A 21,960-nucleotide genomic window follows, 5' to 3' on the forward strand; every position below is an offset into this window, starting at 1 on the left:
ATTCAGTCCCGAACGACGCTAAAAGGAAAAACAACACCAAGGGACTTCACGTTTCTTTTCTCTGAAGCTTTCAAACGTTCAGACGTTTGTTTTACAGCTTTATTATCGCACCTAGACCCCTGACCCAGGGAATATGGTTGGGAATTCTATTAGAAGAAGAAAAAAAAGACTTTGTTGCACAATCAAAATAATGAGCTATTTAAAGTGATAGCCTACAACATCCTCTACCATGGTTGAAATTGAGGACAGTATTAACAGCAGTCAAGAGAGCAGTGATGATGATGATTAAGCTTGTAGCATAAGTAAATGCTTAGGCTGTAACTTTTTGTTGAAAAGTTGATTTCAGTGTTTACAGAACAGAGCAGTGCTTAAAGAGATGTCAGTTGATTTCATTGTGTTTAAAGAACAGACTTTCAGTTAGTGCTTAACACTACGACCGCCGCGGATCGCGACCTTATTCAATCGCGATGAGGTGTGATTCAGCACTATGATAGTTTAACATAGAGAAGAGTGTACTGACGCACAAAGATCGCTGGAGGGCGATGTCACACAAGGCCGTCTGCCAGGCTCCGACGCCTTTTCCCAGAATGCATTTCGCACCGGCAAGCAGAAGGCGATTTGAATCCTCCATTTTTTTTCAAAAAAAAAAATGCTGTAATTTTGCCTTTACAAGTGTTACCATGTCATTTTATGAAGTTTTAATATGTTTTCAGGTGAGAAAGTACCAATATATATTCCCAAAATGTGTCCAGTTTATCAAAATAACCCGTATATCTCCTCTGACGATTTTCGTCGTCGAATTCGCTAGCATGCGTTCGTAAATTCGCCCTGGAAATCTGGTTAGCACCCATGGAATGCCTCTTGTCCAATCAAATTACCTGGTCCCTTTATGACGTTGAACCCGGTGTGCGCTCCGGCGCTCTCATAGCGAATTTACGAACGCACCCTGCGGTTTCACTTTCAAGATCTAATTTTTTTTGCATTGGAAAACACTTACAGAGTGAACTGTCATAATGAAAACATGACAAAGCCATTTGACTATCTTGTTCATAAACAATGGTGTCAGGACTTTTCATTTTGATGACACTGACAACTGTTGTGCAAATGTTAATAGTGATGTGAGAAATGCACCAAAGCGACTGAGAAAACTGTATTATACACAACAGTGTTGTGTTGTGTATATGTGAGTGAGACTGTGGTCTACAGTGATATACAGAAAAAACATTATATACAATATTATACATATATTTTTGTTGTCAGGACTTGTTTAGTTATTGTCATTTCGCAGAGTCACCTCAATAAAGCAAATGAACAAATGGAACATTTGCGAACAGTTCTGTAACAAAACGCTGTTACTTTTCCTCACACATGTGTAAGTGGAAATCCTTGGCCTTTCCTGTGGTCCTCGCAAATAAACCAGAATAACTCGTTTCTAAAGTCAGTTCCATTCACTTGATATAATGGTTGAAGCATGGGGGATGGTAATCTTATTCTTCTTGATAGTCGCAGATCAGCCAAACAAAGGATTTCCATCCCCCTCAAGCTTACAGCAGTTGTAGGGGCTGACAGGCTGACATTACAGGCAGGGCTAAATTCAAAGGATCTAAAACAATTGTGGCTTGTTTTTCCAATGAAGCCAACAAGGTCTTTGAATTTAGCCCTGCCATGACTAATCTCAAGTATATTGCAGGCAATAGACCTCCATTTATCCCTATACTTGTAGGGCAACTTAGAAACAATAAGCCTGAGGTTTGATGGGCTATCAAGCTCTTCCAGATAGTGCAAGTCTTGCATGGCATTGTTGCATCCTCTCAAATACAGTGCATAGGCCTGTAGTGACTTTCCATCTTCAGCCTTTATGCTTGGCCAGTTCAAGGCTTTATTTATATATATAATAACGTATGCATGTATGTAACGAGACTGCGGGAGTTTTCATTACTAACGAATGAAAGTTGATTATCATTATTAAAAAATAACTGTAATATATATTGCAATGTTGTCCCTTTCACACATAGTTCCAAGTAATTTCCTTGGAATCCCAAGCTGTGTTGACCAGGTATCGAGACACAACAGCAGGGGAGGGGTGGGGGAAGGGAGGGGTTACATCACCCTCTGTAGAACATCTTCTATCTAATCGGCGCACTGTGCTAAAATGCAATGCAAACAAAACAACACAGGACAGACAGCAGTGCAGTGATGCGTTTTATATTATATTCTTTGAACAACAGAACGGGACAGGCGCCAGAAACTGCCATAATATACCATACATATATCTGCCATATATCGTACCTCCGTTTTATATTGAGAAATATGATGATAAATACATATAGGGCGGAGGTATGCTATGTGGTGTGTGGCTAGATATTTTCATGTAGCACTGTGACTGCGGGGGAACCCGATGTCTTTGTTCATTGATCGGAAACGATCGAGAGCCATCAACCCTCCCCCCATCAAGCGCATGTCTTATTGAGTCAACACGAGTTGACTCGCTGGAACGAGACAGACTGATACACACCACACCTCTGCCATATCATACATCGGTCCCACATGTATTTATTTACCATCATATTTTTCAATATAAAACGGTATGATATGGCAGATATATATGGTAGCCTACATTGCAGTCGTCCCGCAGTTCTAGTAGATCGCCGACATCATGTTATTTGATGTACATTTCACGGCAAGATAATTCCGATTTGTGGCAAACACCCAACAATTGTTCGTTCACTAAACATTATAACATGAACACAGTTATAGCACCAGTTCCTAGCACCTAGTTTCCTAGCACCAGGGGAGCCCCCCCTCCCAAATTTCGTTGTTTGGTACCTGTACTATATCAATGACAAATAAAGACCATTCATTCATTCATTCATTCAAACAATGACAGTTACAGTCTCGCTCAAACTGTAGCGAGATTAGGAGACTACTAATTGAGAAAAAGAAAAGAAAATACATGAAAGAAAGGAGAGAAAGAGTACAGAATGATAAATCCGCTAATGTGTGTAATGAAAAGTGTGACAATGTTGAAAGACATGATGTCATAATCAAAATATAAAACCTGGTTGGATAAAATAAGATTCTGTTGTGATTGTGTTGACATTGTTGTGATGTCAAAAGAGATCTTGGTTATGTAATGTGTAAAGTGGAGAGGAGATTGATCGGAACTGCGGGAGTTTTCATTACTAACGAATGATGGTTGATTATTATTATACAAAAATAATAGTAATAAATATTGCAATATTGTGTTATCATAGTTATGAGCTTCACAGTGATAACGTCTGTTTATTTGTCGTGAACTTCACGCCGGCCGTGCCCGTAACATCAGCAGACAATCGACTGCTGTAAGCTTGTAAGCGTTGAAACCTGCTTGGCAGCTTTGAAACCCGCTTGGCAGCTTTGAAACCCGCTTGGCTCGCTCATGAATTGGCAGCTATTGTTTGCTAATGGGAAACGATCAATAAGATTACCCTCCCCCGTGTATCAACCATCAAGTGATTGTAACTCACTTTAGAAACTAGTTCTTAGCCTACACGTTTCTTTGTCAAATACATGCTCTGCATGTTTCTCTAAAATGCATAACGTTCCTATAAGCAGAGAAGTGGGGAAATTATTAGAGCAATCTGATATGAAGCTTGAGTCAGCTGAGAACGAACTATGGAACAGATTAAATGCTATATATGGAGAGGAGATTGATTGAGACTGCGGGAGCTTTACTAATGAATGAAAGTTGATTATCATTATTAAAAAAGAATAGTAATAAATATTGCAATATTGTGTTATCATAGTTATGAGCTTCACACAGTCTGTTTATTTGTCGTGAACTTCACGCCGGCCCTAACATCAGCAGACACATGAACACAGTGAGGATTCAAACCAACAAAAATAATTAATACACATCATTTCATTTATAATGTGCAGTAAACAAACAAAATAATGTATACTCTCTGCAATTGGCTACTATACAATGGTGCCAAAATCAACTATCCAAATATGAATCTGCGTATATCTATGTACAACCTTGATTGAACCAAGATTCATAGACAGATTGTCCCTTTTGCATATCATCATAATAGGCATTCGTGTCATCATGTTCTTTACACATTACATAACCAAGATTTATTTTGCAATCACAACAATGTCAACACAATCACAACAGAATCTTATTTAATCCAATCAGGTTGTATATATAATCTATATATATAATCTATATATTGGTTTCAATATACCTCCATAGCAGTCTACAGTCTAATTTAGCTATATATATAATTACATTATGAGAACATCATTATTTTTACGCCTTTGGTTGTATTGTCTGAACGAACATTGATTGGGAGACATACTGTACAGTTTATCATTTTCATAACTGTCTGCACATATACATATCTTATTTTGATTGTTATTGTAGCCTATATATAAACACAAATATCAGTCTTATGCACTGTGTCTCATTCAGCACTGAAGCCTGAATTTGAGCACAGTGTGTGCCCCCTTGCTACCTCTGCTGATATAAAAGAGAATTGCAGGCTTGGAGAAAAAGATGGCAGCCACAAATACACAGACACACACAGAAATACTGCTAAAACGCTTTATACTAACTCGATTTTGAAAATGTAAAAATGCTGGGTGGTAGAACGCACATATCTAGGAAAAGTCATGAAAGGAGGGTCCTGAAATGTGATCGAGTGCAAAGGTAGAATTTTTTTTGTACTCACTGGTGCTGTTTAACACCTCACGGCTGTTCTAGTGTTAAAGAGATGTCAGTTGATTTCATTGTGTTTAAAGAACAGACATTCAGTTAGTGCTTAAAGAGATGTCAGTTGATTTCATTGTGTTTAAAGGAGTCTGACAGACTTTCATGCTTAAAGAGCAGTCATTTGATTTTGCATTTGTTTCTTTTGTTTTGCACACAATCATTTGTTCGTTCATCTTTATTTATGAATAAATGTCGTTTTGCTAATATAAGTTATCCATGTATCCCTTTTTTATCCATCCTGTGGGACGGGTCGTGACTCGCGAGCTCGGGGAGCACCAAGCAGCATCCCTAGGTGCTCTGAGCACTGGCCCCAAAAAGTTATGTGCACCCCTGTGTATAACACTGTTATAACACCTTTATTACAGTCTGTATAACACTGTTATAACACCTTTATTACAGTCTGTATAACACTGTTATAACACCTTTATTACAGTCTGTATAACACCTTTATTACAGCCTGTAGACCAGCTACAGCTACAGGTAGTTAATTGAAAGCAGGAGTCACATGGACATTAACAGCTGACAGTTTGACCTCTGTTTGACCCCTGACCTCTGTTTGACCCCTCCTCTCCCCAGCTCTCTGGTTTCTTCAGCTTCATGTTGGACAACTTCACGCAGCTCAACGGGAGCGGCCCAGGTGAGAACCTCCTCAATCTGGTTCAGGTCTGGTTCAGGTCTGGTTCAGGGTCTGGCCCAGGTGAGAACCTCCTCAATCTGGTTCAGGTCTGGTTCAGGGTCAGGGTCTGGCCCAGGTGAGAACCTCCTCAATCTGGTTCAGGTCTGGTTCAGGGTCAGGTTCAGGTTCAGGTCTGGTTCAGGGTCAGGGTCAGGTTCAGGGTCAGGGTCAGGGTCTGGTCCAGGTGAGAACCTCCTCAGGGTCAGGTTCAGGGTCTGGCCCAGGTGAGAACCTCCTCAGGGTCTGGTAGGATGAGCCCATCCCCCGATTTCTACCTCCACCAGCCTCCCCTGGATGTGTCATGTGAGGCTGGACTCATCCTACCTCCAGCAGCCTCCCCTGGCCACAGCACACTAGCCAACACCTTGCTGCTGTTCAACAACATACCGGAGATGTTTAACACTATAACAGCCATGGGTGGGGTCATTTGACCCTGTGAGTAAAAAGGTTTTTATCTTATCTTTTATCTTTGCAGTCGATCAAATTTCAGGACCCTCCTTTCATGACTTGTCCTAGATATGTGTGTTCTACCACCCAGTATCCTTACATTTTCAACATCACCTCAGGATAAGCTAGTATAAAGATATTTTGCAGTTTTTCTGTGTAGGAGGCAGGCTAATTTACAAGACAGTCAACTAGTGGTCGTTGTGTGTAAGTAGCAGCTTCCCATTGTAAAGACTATGGTCATGTGACCCCCGAGGCGGCGCTAAGAGTAGGTAACATAGACACGTTCTAGTGTTAATGATGATGATTAATCATCTATCGTGGTAATTAATCTGTCCTACACCGTCCTCTGATGTGTGTCTCTGCTCTGCTGACAGGAAGTCAGACGTAGTAGGGAGATTATTGGGACATCTGCATTTGTATTATTTATTTATTTATTTCCAGCTGAGTGAAACCAGAGGCCCACAGTTCATCAGGCGTTCAGATTTATGCCTAAAAACATACGAGCATGAGACTCTGTTGCTTAGCAACCCCGTGCAGGCCTGCGTTGTTTTCCGTCAGTGTAATGTGGAATCGTGTGTGTGAGCGTGTGTGTATATATTATGTCAACAACTGTTGTCTGAAGAGGGATGTGTACACTCCAGACCAATGAGGGGGCGGAGGAGAGAGGGAGGGGGAGGAGGGAGAGAGGGAGGGGGGGAGGAAGAGACACAGAGGAGGGGGAGGAGAGAGAGGAGGGAGGGGCAGGAGGAGGAGGAGGGAGGGGGAGGGGTGATAGGTGAGGAGGAGAGAGAGGGAGGAGGAGAGGAGGAGGGGGAGAGGGGGGGGAGAGGAGGAGGGAGGGAGAGGAGGAGGGAGGAGGAGAGAGAGGGGGAGAGGAGGAGGAGAGAGAGAGGGAGAGGGGGGAGGAGGGAGTGGGGGGAGGTGATGGGGAGTCAGGGGATAGATGAGTAGGTATTATAATGAGTGTGTTGAAGTACGTTTCAGACTCAGTTTGTTGGTTACTTCATGTAGCTTTTGATGTCATCACATTTCTAGTTGTGTTCAACTTAGATACACACACACACACACACTCCGATTTCTACCTCCGCCAGCCTCCCCTGGCGCCTGCGGTGTGTGACTGATGACATCACTGTGTGACTGATGACATCACATTGAGTTGCATCTTGTAAGAAATGCGCTATACAAATAACATTTGATTTGATTTGATTTGATCACTGTGTGACTGATGACATCATCACTGTGTGCAGACCTGATCTCCCACCTGCTGACCCCTGACCCCTGGGCGGGCCCGGGAGGCCACGCCCACTATGACCTCATCACGGTGCCTGAGTCCTACAGCGGGCCCCGCCTCTCCTTCCCCCTCAGCCTGGCCGACACACACACCCTGCTGACCGCCTACAAGAACCAGCAGGTACACACACACACACACACCCTGCTCACCGCCTACAAGAACCAGCAGGTACACACACACACACACACACACACACACACACACCCTGCTCACCGCCTACAAGAACCAGCAGGTACACACACACACACACACACACACACACACACACACCCTGCTCACCGCCTACAAGAACCAGCAGGTACACACACACACACACACCCTCCTCACAGCCTACAAGAACCAACAGGTACGTAATACAACTTTATTTAAACACTCTAGGACCAGCAGGTATGAATACAACTTTATTTAAACACTCTAGGACCAGCAGGTATGAAAAAACTTTATTTAAACTCAACTCAACACAACTACAAACACAAACAAAACACAACCGAAGATGTAAATAAAACATATTTAAGGAGGAGGGTGGGGGGGGGGGTACTGGGGTTACTGGGGGGGGGTACTGGGGGGTCTCCCAGGAAGAGTAGCACTTAGAACCTGTTGAGGTCCGTACCCGTAATACTCCTCCTCACCACCGGGGGGTCAGGTGAACAACCTGGTCCGAGGGGGGAGGGGGGGGGGGGCGGGTCTGGCTGTTGTTGCTGCTGGGGGGTCGCGGAGCCCTCTGGATCACCTCCACCATGGCCCGGCCTCCCCCCCGGCCTCCCCCTGCCCCCGCCCACCACCACCCCCACCGTCCCCCCCAGCCCCCACCTGTGGTGCCCGGAGCCCTGCAGCAGCAGTCCGCCTGCTGACACTGGACCACCACGCTACGATGCACCTGCTCACCTGGAGGAACCGCAGAGGAGGAGGAGGAGGAGGAGGAGGAGGAGGAGGGGGGGGGCAGCTGGCCTAACACCAATCCTCGAACACGATCTCCACCACCTGGGGATGGGCGGAGGAGGAGGAGGAAGACAAGGAGGAGGAGGAGGAGGAGGAGGAGGAGGAGCAGGCCTTCTGGATCACCCCCCCGGTGGTGACGGCGGACGGTATGACGATGGAGGAGGAGGAGGAGGAGGAGGGGGGGGGGGCTTGGCTGACCGAGGGAGGAGGAGGAGGAGGGGGAGGGGGAGGGGGGGCAGAAAGAGGAGGAGGAGGAGGAGGGGCAGAAAGAGGAGGAGGAAGAGGAGGAGGGGCGGTGGCGTCTTCCGGCCGAGGCTTTCTGGGTTGTCCTCTTTTCCGTTTGGGCGGCGTCCCCCCCCCCGCCGCCCCCGGGGCCTCGGGGGGGGGGCCATTTGGGGGCCGAGGAACGGACCCTCTGGAGCACGGAGGTGGGCGGGGCCATGGCGGTCGCCACGGTGACCGTGGTGGCGGAGGAGGAGGAGGGGGTCTTCTTCTCGGGGGCGGGGGGCCCTTGGCCGACTTCTCCATGGATGTCTTGCCCCCCTGGGATGCCTGGTCCTCCTTCTCCCTCTTTTCAGAGCCGCCTCCTTCGGTCTCCGAGCCGCCTCTTTTGGACGGCAGAGGGTTCTTCTTGATCACCTTGTGAGGCTTCGGAGGACCTCCTGAGAGGGCAGCAGAGGTGACCAGCTCCGCCTGGCTGCAGCGGGGGTTGACGATGTGCTCCTGCACCAGGAAGCGGGCGATCTCCACCACCGTGTCGAAGGAGCGCTTCAGGATCTTCTGCGCCCAATCACAGATGAGCTCGCACGCCGCCTCCGTCACCTCCTGCTTGTAGGTCTGCACCAGCTCCGTCAGCTCCGACGGGTCGTTCTTCAGGTCCAGGTTGGGCAGCAGAGGCATGTTCAGAACCGTCTTCCTCCGGATCCCGCTATAGAAATATTTGGACTGGCCCCGCACCCCCAGCCTGCGGTCCTTGATGTTGGGGAAGATGTCCCAGATGATCTTCCCGAAGCTGGCGGCGGTCAGGTTCCTGTGCTGCAGGTTCAACTTCTCACAGTACCGCCTGTAGGACTCGTAGACGTCCCGTTTGGGCAGGCAGGTGTTTGCGTGCTCCTCCAGGTGGCTGCGTATCCAGTTGCAGGTGTGGATCTGGTCGGCCGTGTTGAAGGAGCTGGGGTCACCTGCAACCCCACTGCTGCTGCTGCAGGATGAAGACCAGCCACAACAACACAGCAGAGTTGGTTTGTTTACAGCGTTAACAACAGCCAGCAGAGTTTGTTTTTTTTTACAATATTTTTAGTATCATTTTTATATACCAACATCCAAGACGAGACAACAAAAGACAAAAAAAGAGAAACATACAATAACAAAATTCACAAACATAGACACACACAACTTGCATCAATTTTGGATTGAATGAAAAAACAATACAAAAACAAAACTTTCCTCCACTTTGTATAAAGTATTCTATCCTACATGTTCTTCATGTATGGTTCCCACAGCTTGTCAAAGTCTTTCCGCTTGCCTTTAATGATGTAGGTTAATCTTTCCAGACCAATAGATTCCAAGAGCCCCCTCTTCCACATTCTCAATGAATGTGCAATAACACTATGTGCAATATGACAACCCTAGTCGTCTTATCTGTACAGTATAGTATAGTGGATAGTGTACATAGCCTTTATTTATGTAAATCAGCTCCTTTCCCTTCTTGTTTTTTTTTCTTGTTTTTTTTTCTTTCCTAACACCAGGGGAGCCACCCCTCCTAAATTTCGTTGTTTGGTACCTGTACTAGAGCAATGACAATAAAGACCATTCATTCATTCATTCATTCATTCATTCAATGTTGGAGCGTCCATACTCTTCCAGCATAGTGCTATGGCTCTCCTGGCTTGAAGGAGTCCAAAGTCCAGAAGTTTGGTCTGTTTTGATGTCTGTGTGTGGAGTCCTCCGGATATATTCCAAGCACACAGAGTTTTACATTTAACGGTATTTTGGCATTAAATATCTCAGACAAACATTTTATTACATCTTCCCAGAAATGTTGGAGCTTCGGACACTCCCATAGACAGTGAAATAGAGTACCTTTGTCATCTACACACTTAACACAAAGAATCAATGCGTGAGTGAGTTGTATATGAACTTGAGTAACGAGAGTATTCCCTTTTATTTGGATTCTGCATCCTCCATACTTCAATTAAACTTAGATCATTCATAGGTAGTCAGAGTTTTCTAGTTTGTACATGAGTTGCATCAATTTGGGTGGATCTATCCATCTGTGGATCGAGGGCACAGTTAAAATCCCCTCCGATAATATGAAGTCCCTCCAAGGCAGACACGGTTAGAAATATTATTTGGAAAAATAATGGGTTGTCCTCATTAGGGCCATAGATATTTATAAGATTAATTTTTTGTGACAAGATGTTACCTTGAACAATAATATATCTTCCATATGGATCTTGGGTAGTTTTTGTGACTTGAAATGGTATTGATTTGTGCATCAGATTTGTGTATCAGGATAACTACTCCCCTTGCATAAGTATTATAGTATAAATGTAAATGTAAAAATGTATTATACAAATTATCTTACAAATATCTTGGGGTTTTCATTGATAACTCACTCACCTGGAGCACTCATGTAGACAGCCTTTGTAGCAGATTACAACAACGACTACACTTCCTACGCCGCCTTAGAGTTCATGGTGTTGACCCTAAATTTATGCTACTTTTCTACCAGTCTGTCTTAGAGAGTCTCATCAGATACGGCATTACATCTTGGTTTGGTAACCTATCTGTAAAACTAAGGTCCAAACTGGTCCAACTGATACAGACTGCATGGAAGATCATAGGGGTGAAAGACCACTCATCCCTGCAGTCTATTTTTGAACAGGCTACTCTCAGACAGGCTAGTAGAATTCTGATGAATCCCTCCCATGTCCTACATGCAGAGTATGAACTGCTGCCCTCTGGGAGGAGGTTCAGAGTCCCCCACGCTAGATTAAATAGATTTAAAAATTCTTTTATTCCCGTTTCTGTTAAACTTTTAAACTGCACCAGATGAATGTAACTTATCTTGCTTATCATTTTATTCCCACTCTTGTTTTAATCAGGTCCGCCTTCTGTTTGTGTGCTAATATCCTGTATTGTCTGTTTGCTCTTTGTTGGCTGCTGTGGGGTGTAAGCCCAATACAAATTTCCCAGTGATGGGACAATAAAGTGACTCTTGACTCTTGACTCTTGATAGCAAGCATGAGGCACTGAGTGCATGTCTGAAGCAATCAAATGGGATTCCTGTAGGAAGACTATTTTAGATATTTTATCCTGTCTAATACTTGTTTCAGTTTGGCCAGTTTTCTCATTCCCCGGACATTCCAACTTGCAATTTCAATATCCAGACTATTTTTCTGTTTTGTTCCCTGAATAAATGATTATCCCAGCATAATATAAAGTTGTGAAATTATAGAAAACAAATAGAAATAAAAAATGATGCAAGTGCACACACATACACAGACACAGTTCCATACACAAAGAAAAAAACACATATACAATGACATATAAACACATTGAACACTTAGAACTTCTCCCTACCCCTACCCACCCCCTATTCAACTCTGAGGTGTGGGGCTCGTGCTGTTCCACTCTAAGGGGGAACCAGCTAAACTAGACAAACCTGACTCAGGCAACGATTGGTGTCCGTCAGCCGCGGCACTATCGAACTTGATAACTAAATAAACCAACCCCTTTGAAAAGGGTAAAAAAGTTCAAATACAATGTAGCCACTGAATTGTATTCCCAGTATAACCTAATATGGTGTCCATTCATGTCCATCGTGTCTGAAGATGATCAAATAACTATAATAATGTTTTTCTTTTCTTTTTTGTAATAAAAAGAAATAGAAAAAAGACACCAGTGTCGGTTTAGCTTATATATTAGGCAGTCAGAATCAGCTGTTTCATGAACAAAAAGAAGTCCGTAGTATCTGTGGTGTCCTCTGTCAACAACAGCGATGAGAGAAAAGAAAAGAACAACGGAACACCGATCCAGGAACAGCTGATTCACGCTCAGGAAAGTAACGGTGTCCACAACCAACCAACCTCACACACTTTGTTCATTTGCAGACTGACACGTTGATCACATGTTATGTGTGTGACCGGGATTTCTCATCCTCTGATGAGCTGAAGAGGCACCAGGCCATACATAGCCAGGAGGACAAGCCCTTCCGCTGCCCCTAGTGCCAAGGAAGCTTCCGGACCTTCTCTTCAGCTCCGTCCAGGCGAGCGGTGTTGGCTGTGACTTTAGAAGACGTCACTTGTGACATGTCCGTTTCCAATGTCATGACAGAGTTGCCCATCATTTCCATACGTACAGCTGTATTATCCAGTTTGGTTCCGAATCCGAGCTCACTGCGGAGAGGTCTCAGTTCAGCTAGTACAGGTGTTTTAAAAGTCCGCCATTTTAGCTGGCCTATGTTAACGGTCTTAGCTAGCGGGGCTGATGATGCTAGCTACTTTCTCTGGCTCCGCTGTCGAGGCGGTTTTTAGTGCTTGAGAAGCGCGGTTCAATGCAAATGTTTAAGAACCAAAGCCAAAGAATGTATGTAAAGATGATAATAACAATAATAAAAAGTAATAAAAGCTATGGACCTACCGCTAAGCCACGCCCCCAAAATACAAATTGTCCAATCATATCACAGCAAAAGTCACGACAGGCAGAAAACTGACAAACAACTCACTGATATCTGATGGTGAAAAGCTTCTTGACTAAATATTCTTGTCATCTTTAAAGAAAAACATGTCTATTACTTGCTGTGGTAAATCAGAAATCAGAAATGTGCCAACTCACCCGTCATTGTAAGACATTGAATGTCAGTCAGTCACAGTCAGTGAAGTGTTGGTTGCCTGTCCGAGTGTTCAAAGGGGGCGTGGCTTAGTGATAGGGGGCGTGGCTTAGCGACAGGAGGGGGCGTGGCTTAGCGATAGGTTCACTCTTTATTTATTTTATTTATTTATTTTATTATATCGAGGACAATCCAAATACATGAACCATATAAAATACAGTAAAAAAGGCAGCGTTAGCCTAGTCGGCTAATTTTCAGCTGAAGTCTCCGGCCAGTTGCAACATGGCATCCTGAAAAGTAACGTCATTAGTTAAAATAAAACATTTAAATATTCTAAGAACACGTGGCTGAGACAAGGTACCCCAACATCACACTTGACAAAAAACACACGTAAGCAAGCTGAGGTGATTGAAGGGGCTACAACAAACACCACATACTCTGGTTCTGATCCTGACTCCGCCCCCCCAGACCCTCCATGCCCGCTACCTCCTCCAGCTGCTGCAGGAGACCAGGAAGCTGCTGCAGCACATGCCCAACATCACCCAGCTGTCCACCTCCTGCAGCCACGAGATCACTGTCTGTGGTAGGGCTCCCAGCATGCACCAGGACATCACTGTCTGTGGTAGGGCTCCCAGCATGCACCTGGACATCACTGTCTGTGGTAGGGCTCCCAGCATGCACCTGGACATCACTGTCTGTGGTAGGGCTCCCAGCATGCACCTGGACATCACTGTCTGTGGTAGGGCTCCCAGCATGCACCTGGACATCACTGTCTGTGGTAGGGCTCCCAGCATGCACCTGGACATCACTGTCTGTGGTAGGGCTCCCAGCATGCACCAGGACATCACTGTCTGTGGTAGGGCTCCCAGCATGCACCAGGACATCACTGTCTGTGGTAGGGCTCCCAGCATGCACCAGGACATCACTGTCTGTGGTAGGGCTCCCAGCATGCACCTGTCCACCTCCCACACCCAGGACATCACTGTCTGTGGTAGGGCTCCCAGCATGCACCTGGAGATCACTGTCTGTGGTAGGACTCCCAGCATGCACCTGTGGTACATATCACCTGTAGTATCACTGTCTGTGGTAGGGCTCCCAGCATGCACCTGTGGTACATATCACCTGTAGTATCACTGTCTGTGGTAGGGCTCCCAGCATGCACCTGTGGTACATATCACCTGTAGTATCACTGTCTGTGGTAGGGCTCCCAGCATGCACCAGGAGTACATATCACCTGTAGTATCACTGTCTGTGGTAGGGCTCCCAGCATGCACCAGGAGTACATATCACCTGTAGTATCACTGTCTGTGGTAGGGCTCCCAGCATGCACCAGGAGTACATATCACCTGTAGTATCACTGTAGCTGATGGTCTCTAGTGTCTAAATGCTTGTTATCTAATGCTTGTAATCTAAATGTTACGTAGCTTGTTGACCTGTGTTGCCTCTGCTTCGTCCTGTTTGGTTCAGGCGATCTTCACGGACGACTAGATGATCTGCTGCTCATATTCTACAAGGTAAGGCTGAGATCCTGTCTTCATCATTCCACACGTGCCGAGCTAGCGTAAGCGCTATAGGAAGCTGTTAGTATTTACATTTTACATGTTTGGCATTTAGCAGACGCCTCATTCCAAAGCGACTTACAATCGATTTCACTAAGGAAGTGAATCATCAGTCCACCAGTCGTAGCAGGAAGAGTAATCTAGCTCAGGCCAGGGGCCATTGGCAGTCGTCGTGATAGAAGAAGAAAGAAAGACTTTTTTTTATATTGACATTGGAGAAACAGTACAAGGGGGGGAAATAGAAATCTTAGGAGACACAGTATAGGGGGAAGCAGGTGTCTCAGGAGACACAGTACAGGGGGTAGTAGAAATCTTAGGAGGAGCAGTTAAGGTGTAACCTGAAGAAATGGAGGTCTTCAGTCTCCGACGGAAGATGGGTAGTGACTCATTCCACCAGCGGGGAGCCAGGGTAGTGAAGAGACATGACCAGGTAGACCAGGACTGCTGTGTTGGCATAGAATAACCTAGAGCACCAACATGAAGCTGTTAGCACAACCAGCCATGACACATCAGAAGAACATCAGCATAAGAACATAAAGCCTGACTCATACTACATACTACTCAGATCAAACAGAGAAGTAGGTAGCATCTTAGCATCTGGTAGCATCTTAGCATCTGGTAGCATCTGGTAGCATCTGGTAGCATCTGGTAGCATCTTAGCATCTGGGAGCATCTGGGAGCATCTGGTAGCATCTTAGCATCTGGTAGCATCTGGTAGCATCTGGTAGCATTTTCCATCTATTTAATCTGTCTCTGTGTTGTTCCAGAACGGCCTGCCCTCGGCTGAGACCCCCTACGTGTTCAACGGAGACTTCGTGGACCGGGGGAAGAAGTCAGTGGAGGTGGTGGTGCTGCTGCTGGCCTTCCAGCTGCTCTACCCCGACCACCTGACCCTCAACAGAGGCAACCACGAGGACCACATCATGAACCTGAGGTGCCCTAGCCCCTACACACTACACCCTACACACTACACCCTACACCCTACACACTACACCCTACACCCTACACCCTACACACTACACACTACACCCTACACCCTACACACTACACCCTACACACTACACCCTACACACTACACACTACACACTACACCCTACACACTACACCCTACACCCTACACACTACACCCTACACACTACACACTACACCCTACACACTACACACTACACCCTACACACTACACACTACACACTACACCCTACACCCCTACACCCTACACACTACACACTACACACTACACACTACACACTACACACTACACACTACACCCTACACACTACACACTACACCCTACACACTACACACTACACCCTACACACTACACACTACACACTACACCCTACACACTACACCCTACACACTACACACTACACACTACACCCTACACACTACACACTACACCCTACACACTACACCCTACACACTACACACTACACCCTACACACTACACACTACACCCTACACGCTACACCCTACACACTACACACTACACCCTACACACTACACCCTACACACTACACCCTACACACTACACCCTACACACTACACCCTACACCCTACACCCTACACACTACACCCTACACCCCTACACCCTACACACTAGACACTACACACTACACCCTACACCCTACACCCTACACACTACACACTACACCCTACACACTACACACTACACCCTACACACTACACACTACACCCTACACACTACACCCTACACACTACACCCTACACACTACACACTACACCCTACACACTACACACTACACCCTACACCCTACACCCTACACACTACACCCTACACCAGGGGTGCTCACACTTTTTAGGCTTGTGAGCTACTTTTCAAATTACCAGCTCAACAAGATCTACCAACCAAATAAAACATATTGCCATTGCTGCGAACACAAAAATGTACTGTAATAATAACAAATTAAGGCCACGCTACACTGTTTCAAAATCAAAGAAGAGATTTATTAAACTATATAACAAATATTCACACTGGTAGTCCATTAACATTAACATTAACTCAGGAGCTCTGAGTGGTTTACACCAGACTGGCCAGTGCCAAGCCAGGTGCCATCGACGTCTCCGGGCGGCAGAGTGTGTGTGTGTGTGTCTGTCTGTCTGTCTGTCTGTCTGTCTGTCTGTCTGTCTGTCTGTCTGTCTGTCTGTCTGTCTGTGTGTGTCTGTCTGTCTGTCTGTCTGTCTGTGTGTGTGTGTGTGTGTGTGTGTCTGTCTGTCTGTCTGTGTGTGCATGTGTGTGTGCTTGTGTCTGTCTGTCTGTGTGTGTGTGTGTGTGTGTGTGTGTGTGTGTGTGTGTGTGTGTGTTGTGAGGCGGCGCGGGGCTGAGTGATGCCCTCTCCTGTGTGGTCCAGACGGGAGGCGTCCCCGGCTACTTTTCAAAAAAAAATATTTAAATGTTTTTTTTTAAACTTTTTTTTTTTTTTTTTTTCAATGCCGTGTGATCTACCCACACTACCTTCGCGATCGACCGGTCGATCGCGATCGACGTAATGAGCACCCCTGCCCTACACCCTACACCCTACACCCTACACACTACACCCTACACCCCTACACCCTACACACTAGACACTACACCCTACACACTACACCCTACACCCTACACACTACACCCTACACCCTACACCAGGGGTCGGCAATTAGGTTTGGCCTCGGGCCAACATTTTTTTGAGCCACTAGATGGCGGGCCAGAACATAATCAAAGGCTAATTTAAGTAATTGATTGTTTAAAAAATGTGACACGTTCTAATACTTGTACACATTGCTAGTCAACTAACACAGCTTGTTTTGTGAGCTTGCTAACAATGTAAAGTAGTGTTATAGTTAACTAGGTAGTAGTCCAATCCATTACGTTGCAGTATTAGGCTTGACTAGCGAGTTTTGTTGTGATTCTCAACAACGTTGAAACGTAGTTTCACCCTCTTCCATAGTTTTGAATAATAAATGTGTGGACTGACGATGTATCGCAGCCTAACTTATTCTAATAATTATTTAACATAGTTTTATTCAGATAATTATTCCCCCCTCCTCCCAGACAAGGTCACATTATTATTGGATTGGTTGTTTGCGTGTCGGGTGAAGTTAGCTAAACATTTAACCTGCTAGCAAGAGAAACATAATGTCACTCTCCAAAGGTCTAAAGAGGAAAGTTGACGGTGAAAACAGGGCATTTAAAGAGAAATGGACAGCGAACTATACGTTCATCCTACCTGGTTTCATCAATGCAAAGCCGTTGTGAGACTCACATTTTCCGTGCTCACAATGTTCCCTTTCTATACATGCGAGTCGTCCTTTTCGTCAATGAATGTGATAAAGACGCACGAGAGGAATCGATTGATGCATAAAAAATAAAAATAAACTGCCTGCGGATGGCGGTATACCCTTCAAATAACAAACAATCTCTGCATGTCTCGCGGACATCTCAACATGGATCCATGTCGTTATCATAATGGTCTTATTAATTAGTAATCACTGAGTATGAAAGCATAGTGGGACTGTCAAATTAGTCCAGAAATCTCCTCAGTAAAGTTTTGTGTCAATCCAGGAGGAACTCCAGACAGCTCTGAACCCCTTACAGGAGATTGTTGCATCGTAGAAAGAAGGTTGCGGCGGTGCATAAACTATAGAGTTGCGATAGTTGAGACTCTCTCTAATTAATTTGAAATACAGTGTCCGTTATTACAAACCTGCCTAAATGTCCCTTTGAAAACACTCAAGTTATCACTATTATCAATAATCAAATCAAGAATATTATTAGTTTTCAAAACAACCGCGGATTAAAGTGACGTCAATATCACCAGATATCAAGCAAATAGTGACCAATGAGAGATGCCACTTTTCACATTAAGTGAGTACCAAGCCTGTCGTTATTGTATTTAATAACCTAATTGTATTTTGTATATTTTGAATGAATGGCTTATGGCTCATTGTACTTATTATCCCTAATAGCGCGTTTGCTCTGTCGTTTCAGGAGCATAGGCCTACCACCACTTTTGCGCCGATTTTGTTGTCAATGTTTTTCAGAAAATTAAACAGAATTTGCTTTGTTACTGTTCATATGTGTGTTGCAGTCACATACGTAAACATTACGTTTGAATGATTTAATGAGCTGATGTTATTGTTTTCAAACCACACACCGCATGTTGGCTATTTCAGCACCACACCTTGTCCACCTACTTATGATTCACTATGAGGGGTTCAGGGTCAGTGCGCTTCGGTGCACCCCGCTGCCTGATTGTCTGTCCCTGTGTCATTCACTCTTAACATGAATAAAAGTACAATAAGCATTATTCAGGTGGAGGTAGATTCTCTATTCGGACATTATTATAGTGGATTCTCAAAATAATCTGCTGGGCCAAATAGTATTGGTGACGGGCCAGCAATGGCCCACAGGCCGCCTATAGCCAACCCCTGCCCTACACCCTCTACCCCGACCACCTGACCCTGAACAGAGGCAACCACGAGGACCACATCGTTATCCTGAGGTAGACCCTAGCCCCTAACCCCTACACCCTAGCCCCTAACCCCTACACCCTAGCCCCTAACCCCTACACCCTAGCCCCTAACCCCTACACCCTAGCCCCTAACCCCTACACCCTAGCCCCTAACCCCTACACCCTAGCCCCTAGCCCCTACACCCTAGCCCCTAACCCCTAGACACTACACCCTAGCTCCTACACACTACACTCTACACGCTACACCCTGACCCTAGGCCTAGCCCCTACACTCTACTCCCTAACCCCTAGGCCCTACACCCTAGGCCTAGGCCTCTACTCCTTTTTATCAGGATGATATCCTGCCTCCATGTTGACATCCTGTCTGTGTTCCAGGTACGGCTTCACTAAGGAGGTGATGCAGAAATACAAGGTAACTGTCTCCTCTGGTGATGTCATCATTCTGTCTCCTCCTAGTGATGTCATCATCCTGTCCCCTCTAGTGATGTCATCAGTGTGTGCCCTCAGTAGTAAGGTACTCCAGTGTCACACAGCTCCCAGAGAGCTGAGACGTTGACCTGTGTACAGTGTGTACATGTGATCATCGCCATCCAGTGGACGCTGGCTGTCATGACCGCTGCCATAGAAACCTGAGGCTTCGACTGGGGGCTCAGGAGATGCCACAACTAGTTGGAGAGAGAAATGTATTATTCATAGAACTGACGACATTCCATGTCTCACATTGATCAAAACAACTTGTTTCTTTCTGAACATTCTGTAACATTCTGTGACGTTCTGTAACGTTCTGTAATGTTCTATAACGTTCCGTAACCTTCCGTAACCTTCCGTAACATCCTGTAACGTTCCGTAACGTTCTGTAACATTCTGTAACATTCTGTAACGTTCCGTAACATTCCGTAACCTTCCGTAACCTTCCGTAACATCCTGTAACGTTCCGTAACATTCCGTAACGTTCCGTAACGTTCTGTAACATTCCGTGACATTCTGTGACGTTCTGTAACATTCTGTGACGTTCTGTGACGTTCTGTAACATTCTGTAACATTCTGTAACATTGTTTAACATTCTGTAACATTCAGTAACATTGTTTAACATTCTGTAACATTTCCGTCCCTGAACGCACCCCTGTGTCTCGGCCCCGCACCCTATGTCTTGGCCACGCCCCCTGTGTTTCTGCCCCACCCCCTGTGTCTTGGCCCCGCCCCCAGACCCACGGCAGGGAGATCCTGCTGCTGCTGCAGGACGTGTTCAGCCTGTTGCCCATAGCGACGGTGATTGACAGCAAGGTCCTCATCGTCCACGGAGGGATCTCTGACAAGACAGACCTGGACTTCCTCAACTCCATACAGAGACACAAGGTGACGGACGGGAGGGGAGGGGAGGGGACAGGAGGGGAGCGGACGGGAGGGGAGGGGACAGGACAGGACAGGAGGGGAAAGGAGAGGAGAGGAGGGGAGGGGAGGGGAGAGGACAGGAGGGGACAGGACAGGAGGGGAGGGGACAGGAGGGAAGGGGACAAGACAGGAGAGGACAGGACAGGACAGGAGTCTGTGACACATGGCTGTTTGTGAAGTGGCTCCTCTGTGTTTGAAGTTGATCTCGTCCATTAAATTAAACCCTCTTGCTTGCGTTCTTGAAGTAAAGCATAAGGAAATAACTTGGGTCTTCACCTCTCTTCCTCTCCCCTCCTCTCTTCCTCTCCTCTCCCCTCCACTCTTCCTCTCCCCTCCTCTCTTCCTCTCCTCTCCCCTCCACTCTTCCTCTCCCCTCCTCTCTTCCTCTCCCCTCCTCTCTTTCTCCCCCCCCCTCCCCAGGTGAAGTCAGCCCTGAGGCTCCCCAGACGTAGTCTGGACCAGGGGGACGTGAGCAGGACCCCCAGACCTCCCCCACACTCCCCCCGTACCCCTCGCTCCCCCCGCGGCCGGGCGCAACCCCCCCCCCACCCCAGACCCCCCCACCACCACCACCCCTGGTCCTCCAGGAAGAGGCACTGTCACCTGACCAGCCAGGGCAGTGGCTCCTCCTCCTCCACCTCTTCCTCCTCCTCGTCTTCGCTGGGCTCTCCTCGGACCGTGTCTGGTGTCACGCCGCAGACTGGCCCCTCCCCCGGCGTGCTTGGCCCCTCCCCCGGCGAGCCTGGCCCCTCCCCCAGCGAGCCTGGCCCCTCCCCCAGCATGCCTGGCCCCTCCCCCAGCGAGCCAGGCCCCTCCCCCGGTGAGCAGGTCCCCTTCCTGGACTCCTTCTCCGGCCTCGCCCCCCCCGGACCCCCCCGTGAGGAGCAGGAGTGGAAGCAGGTGAGGGGTAGCATGAGTGTTGACGTTAGCTAACGTTAGCTAGCTTTCTGTTGCTAACTTTAGTGATGTTGACGGTAGATAACTTGAGCCCAGTTATATAACAGTAGAGCCCAGCGCTCTGAACTTCCGAATGACCAGAGGGCACCCTGGGTGCGCTCCGGAGCTCTGAGAGTGTATTTACGAACGCCCCCTCTGTGTGCAGGTGGTGGACGTGCTGTGGAGCGACCCCCGGCCTCAGGAGGGCTGCAGCCCCAACACGTTCCGGGGCGGAGGCTGCTACTGGGGGCCTGACGTGACGCGCAGCCTGCTGGCCCGCCACCGCATGAGCCTGCTCATCCGCTCACACCAGTGCAAACAGGAGGGCTACGAGCTCTGCCACGACGGACAGGTAACCCCGCCCCTAGCCCCGCCCACTCTGCCACGACGGACAGGTACACACCCTCTAACCCCGCCCACTCTGCCATGACTGACAGGTACGCACCCTCTAACCCCGCCCACTCTGCCATGACTGACAGGTACACACCCTCTAACCCCGCCTCTAACCCCGCCCACTCTGCAACGACGGACAGGTACACACCCTCTAACCCCGCCCACTCTGCCACGACTGACAGGTACACACCCTCTAACCCCGCCCCTAACCCCGCCCACTCTGCCACGACGGACAGGTACACACCCTCTAACCCCGCCCACTTTCAGG

At 46.9% G+C, this 21,960-nt stretch overlaps 2 protein-coding genes across 2 annotated transcripts in view; one reads left to right on the plus strand and one right to left on the minus strand.

Annotated features, from left to right (window-relative positions):
- Positions 1-21,960, plus strand: part of ppef1 (protein phosphatase, EF-hand calcium binding domain 1) — a gene marked incomplete at both ends in the record, with an annotated part of 29,611 nt that overhangs the window by 796 nt on the left and 6,855 nt on the right. The window contains 9 exons of the mRNA XM_080539823.1: positions 5,330-5,390; positions 7,124-7,287; positions 13,409-13,523; positions 14,408-14,454; positions 15,267-15,433; positions 19,347-19,383; positions 20,178-20,327; positions 20,784-21,263; positions 21,466-21,651. Of these exons, the coding sequence (XP_080395949.1) occupies positions 5,330-5,390; positions 7,124-7,287; positions 13,409-13,523; positions 14,408-14,454; positions 15,267-15,433; positions 19,347-19,383; positions 20,178-20,327; positions 20,784-21,263; positions 21,466-21,651 (1,407 nt within the window). The remainder of the gene's footprint in view (positions 1-5,329; positions 5,391-7,123; positions 7,288-13,408; positions 13,524-14,407; positions 14,455-15,266; positions 15,434-19,346; positions 19,384-20,177; positions 20,328-20,783; positions 21,264-21,465; positions 21,652-21,960) is intronic.
- Positions 7,755-9,692, minus strand: LOC308165023 (DNA-binding protein RFX5-like; the record flags this gene model as incomplete). The annotated part of the gene is made up of 4 exons (XM_080539124.1): positions 7,755-7,819; positions 7,978-8,052; positions 8,616-9,307; positions 9,583-9,692. The coding sequence occupies 4 exons, from the start codon at positions 9,690-9,692 to the stop codon at positions 7,755-7,757; spliced, it is 942 nt and encodes a 313-aa protein (XP_080395250.1).

This window comes from Nansenia antarctica (assembly GCF_963989245.1).
Source record: "Nansenia antarctica genome assembly, chromosome: 9".
In the NCBI taxonomy this organism is placed as follows: domain Eukaryota; kingdom Metazoa; phylum Chordata; class Actinopteri; order Argentiniformes; family Microstomatidae; genus Nansenia; species Nansenia antarctica.